Source organism: Lactuca saligna, chromosome 5 (genome assembly GCF_052625555.1).
Source record: "Lactuca saligna cultivar CGN05327 chromosome 5, ASM5262555v1, whole genome shotgun sequence".
Lineage (NCBI taxonomy): Eukaryota > Viridiplantae > Streptophyta > Magnoliopsida > Asterales > Asteraceae > Lactuca > Lactuca saligna.
The window spans coordinates 197,917,158-197,921,092 of NC_136421.1; the positions used below are offsets into that span (position 1 = coordinate 197,917,158).

Genomic DNA, 3,935 nt, shown 5'->3' on the forward strand with positions numbered 1-3,935 from the left:
CAACATCAAACTATCAAGTTGAACAAAAGTTGTGATTTTCTCTAGTTTGACATATTTGCATATGATTTTAACATAAAAAGTCACGTACAATGGTACATCTCATGTTTACAAAAATCCAACGTATAAAGAAGGAAAATATAGTATCATCACTTTCCATTTATGTTTTGTTTAATATTCTAAATCGGCCCAAAAGGGTAAAACCAAAATATAAAAGCATAAAGGAGAGGAAGATGCGTAGTATACATGAAAAGCGTATAATAACAAGAATACCAATTTCCTCAACAAGGTATTCTTCCTTCATAATTCTTGTGCAGTTGGAAACCTCCTTTTGTTTCCTCCAACAAATTGAAACCACAACTCCGATCAATACTCTGAAATCGAACTTCTCGATCTCAAAAGGTTAGTGATTTCATTCATCAATCTGTTATCTGCTTTCTTTAATTTTAGGATTTCGACCGACGACGTCGGTGTTAGATAATTTTTAATGCTCCGTTGAATGATTGTAAATTGTTATTGATTTGTTAGTTATTAGCTTCATCTTCTTGGTTATTTTCTGCTCGATTGAACTTTCTTTCTGCGAAATTGTAATGGCATTTGATGTTGATTAGCGATTTAGAGTTCGTTATCATGTTCGTGCTTTTCCTTTTCGTTTTCGAGATCACGCTAACACGATTACGTCTGTTATATCTGTGTATGTGTGTTTGTTACGATGTTATTAAGACTCTCAATTCTCGGAAATTTTAAATCACTTGGATAAAAACCACATCTAAACACCGGTTTAATTGATTTCTTTTCAAGATTTCGAATTTTTTTAGTATTGCAAGAATATGAAGAACTTTTGTTGTTTGTTTGTGTTTCTGCTTTGTTACCTTATGATCAATATGTTTCTTTTTCCCCCTTGTGATTATCACATAATGATATTTTACTTACTCTTCAAATTCCCAATTGAACAGATTCTGAGAAACCAAAACTTCTGCATCATGAAATACAAGAAAGGAAGCATAGTGGAAGTCCTTAACACAGACAAAGCTCCTTCCCATTCATGGCGTTATGCTCAAATAATTTCTTACAACAAACACAACTACACAATCAGATACGATCTCTACCATGGAAACCAACAAGAAGAAGAAGAAGAAGAACACATATCAAGAAAATTCATCAGACCATGTCCTCCAACAGTTGAAATTTCAGAACACTACCCTGGTGATGTAGTGGAAGTATTTCACAATCTTTCATGGAAGATGGCAATCGTTTCCAAATCTTTCAACTCGAACTTATTTCAAGTAAGATTAGTCGGATCTTTCATCGAGATCAAAGCAAGAAAATCAGAGCTCCGTGTACGCCAATCATGGCAGAATAACAAATGGGTTGTGATTGGAACCCGAAACAAGAAGCAAAGGTACACTAATGCTAATGATGATGATAGTGATAGAGTTAGTGTTACTAGTTCTGTTGCTAGTTGCAGTGTTGATGACAGATTTGAGAACATAAAAGAAGGTGATGATAGTGATGATGTGGAGTCTGTTTGTGAAGGAGGGTATTTTGGGGATAATAAAAAGGAGTTGCGATTAGGGGCAGAGATACATAGGTTAGAGTTGCAGGCGTATAGGCGTACTATTGAGGCATTGCATGCTTCAGGACCATTAAGTTGGGAAAAAGAATCAATGGTAACAAATCTTCGTATGTCGCTCCATATATCAAATGATGAGCATTTGATTCATCTTAAAAACTTAATTTCTTCTTCAAGTAGTATTCGTAATAGATGACATGACAAAAAAAAAACAAAAACAAAACATTCTTTATTGAATGCCTCACATAATTGTAAAAAAAAAAGCATTTATTGCCATATTATGAAATGTTTAGCAAACTCTTTCGTTATTTGATGTGTATTTTATTGGGTTTGTTTGTTCTTGTAATTTTTTTTTTTTTTTTGGGTGTTGATATTATTGATGGTTTTCCAGGCCCAAAAGTTGGAGGCTTGTACACCTGGATGCATTGCTGGGTGTGCGTGTGCGTGTGCCACCTTCTCTGTTGGTGTTGGATGACGTGGCACACACAAAATAAGATCTGTTGCAAACAGCTAATCATTACCCTTTGTGTACTTAATATATTCGCTTGATGTGATATGTTAATACTAACTATGCAGACAAATTGCAAAAGGTATTAATGATTGGGGCTATTTTGGTTTTATGATGTAGGTTTTCGCCATTCAACGACCATTATGATGTTAATTTGTGAATGTTGATGTTACAAAAATACACAAATTGTTGGTATTTCCAAAAGTGGGTAAGTTTAAGATAGTTTTGTAGCTGGAGACTTGGAGTGGTTTACCTACTTTGAACTTTTGTAAAAAATTGATGTTCTTTGGTTTATTAATTTATTTTGCTAATTTTGATTTTTTTTCCGAACAGGTAAAAGTTCTATATGAAATCAAATCGGGTAGTCAATGCTTTTTCTTTCGTTCAACTCCTACGGGTTGTTTGATATGCCTCTTGCGAGGTTTGATGAGAGGCTGAGTTTGACTTGGTTATATTGAGACTGTTTGATGTCATATTTAGAAAAAGGCTTTGGTTTGACCAACGGTCATGACTCCTTTGAAATGCATCTTAAGGATGAGGATGACGACCGAGTGTTACTAAATCAAACGTCGACTTGATCATATTCAACGAACAACTATTAAATAACTCTTTACTTTTAGTATTAGAACGCTAATGAGATATATGGTTTTTTAACTTTTTTGATTATAAGTCGGTAATGGAGATGGGAAACATAACCATTCCCTACACTATAAAACTAAAAGGAAAGAGGCTTTGATTGATGCAAGATTTATATATTTGAAAATAAACGGATCTAATTTAAATCATATGATTGTCATCTAAAAATAAGAGGGCAATATTGTCTTTTAAATTAAGAGTATCGAGAAGACTAAGAGTGTCTCCAATCATTATTACCTCATGGATAGCTTCTTTTGTTTTGCTACACCGTCTTTCCATTAAATACTAGGTTATAATCCGTGGAAACCATGGTTGATATGATTAAAATTTATATAAATAAAAAAATAAATGCAAAAAAATCATAACATATTAGCATCAATTAATTTGATAAGTAGTACATAACATTGGAGGTGATGAGTTTTAGAATTAATTTGATAAGTAATCATGAATTAACTTTAGATATCTTCATATATATATATATATATATATATATATATATATATATATATATAACTATTAATTTTTTTGCATATTCAAAAGCAAATGGAGCGAAAGGAAATATATATATATATATATATATATATATATATATATATATATATATATATATATATATATATATATATATATATATATATATATATATATATATTTCCTTTCGCTCCATTTGCTTTTGAATATGCAAAAAAATTAATAGTTATATTAAGAAAAGATGATATTAATTACTAAACATATAAAATCAAATAATAATGAATAAAATAACCATAAAAATATAGGTGTGAGGAGGGGGTGTAGGTCAAATAAACATGACTCAGTATAATAATATGTATTTTATATGTATTAAAGGCGATAATATATATTTTACACATTATAAAGTTGATGTTAATATCAACCAATCATATGAATTAAAGCATAGCAAGTAATTCATTATGAGTAATTCTTTAATGTTTTTTCTTTATAACATTTTTTAAGAGTTTTGCCGTATAACATGTTAATCATGAATAAGATTTATTAAGAAAATGCAACGTGAAAATGTTATATAGGCATAATTTTTTTTATACATATGGTGTATTTGCATGATTTTGTTAAAAAAATATTTATTAAGTATTTTTATAGTCGCGGAGTAGAAAATGTATTAATTAACACTTTAAGTAATTTAGTTATTTTATAATGGTGATTTTTTTCAATTCAAAATTTATAGATTGAAAAAATGCGCATGTT

At 30.3% G+C, this 3,935-nt stretch overlaps 1 protein-coding gene across 4 annotated transcripts; it reads left to right on the top strand.

Annotated features, from left to right (window-relative positions):
* Positions 1 to 225: 225 nt before the first annotated feature.
* LOC144998402 (uncharacterized) lies at positions 226 to 2,863 on the top strand. 4 transcript variants are annotated; one of them, XR_013660305.1, is made up of 5 exons: positions 226 to 399; positions 954 to 1,667; positions 1,962 to 2,098; positions 2,199 to 2,286; positions 2,412 to 2,863. XR_013660305.1 is itself a non-coding variant. In XM_078958180.1 (3 exons), the coding sequence occupies exons 2-3, from the start codon at positions 981 to 983 to the stop codon at positions 2,043 to 2,045; spliced, it is 771 nt and encodes a 256-aa protein (XP_078814306.1). In that variant the 5' UTR covers positions 226 to 399; positions 954 to 980; the 3' UTR covers positions 2,046 to 2,732. The 4 variants fall into 4 exon arrangements, 2 of the variants coding, with proteins under 2 accessions (XP_078814306.1, XP_078814305.1); XR_013660304.1 differs by having other exon boundaries at positions 1,962 to 2,286; XM_078958180.1 differs by having other exon boundaries at positions 1,962 to 2,732.
* Positions 2,864 to 3,935: the final 1,072 nt, after the last annotated feature.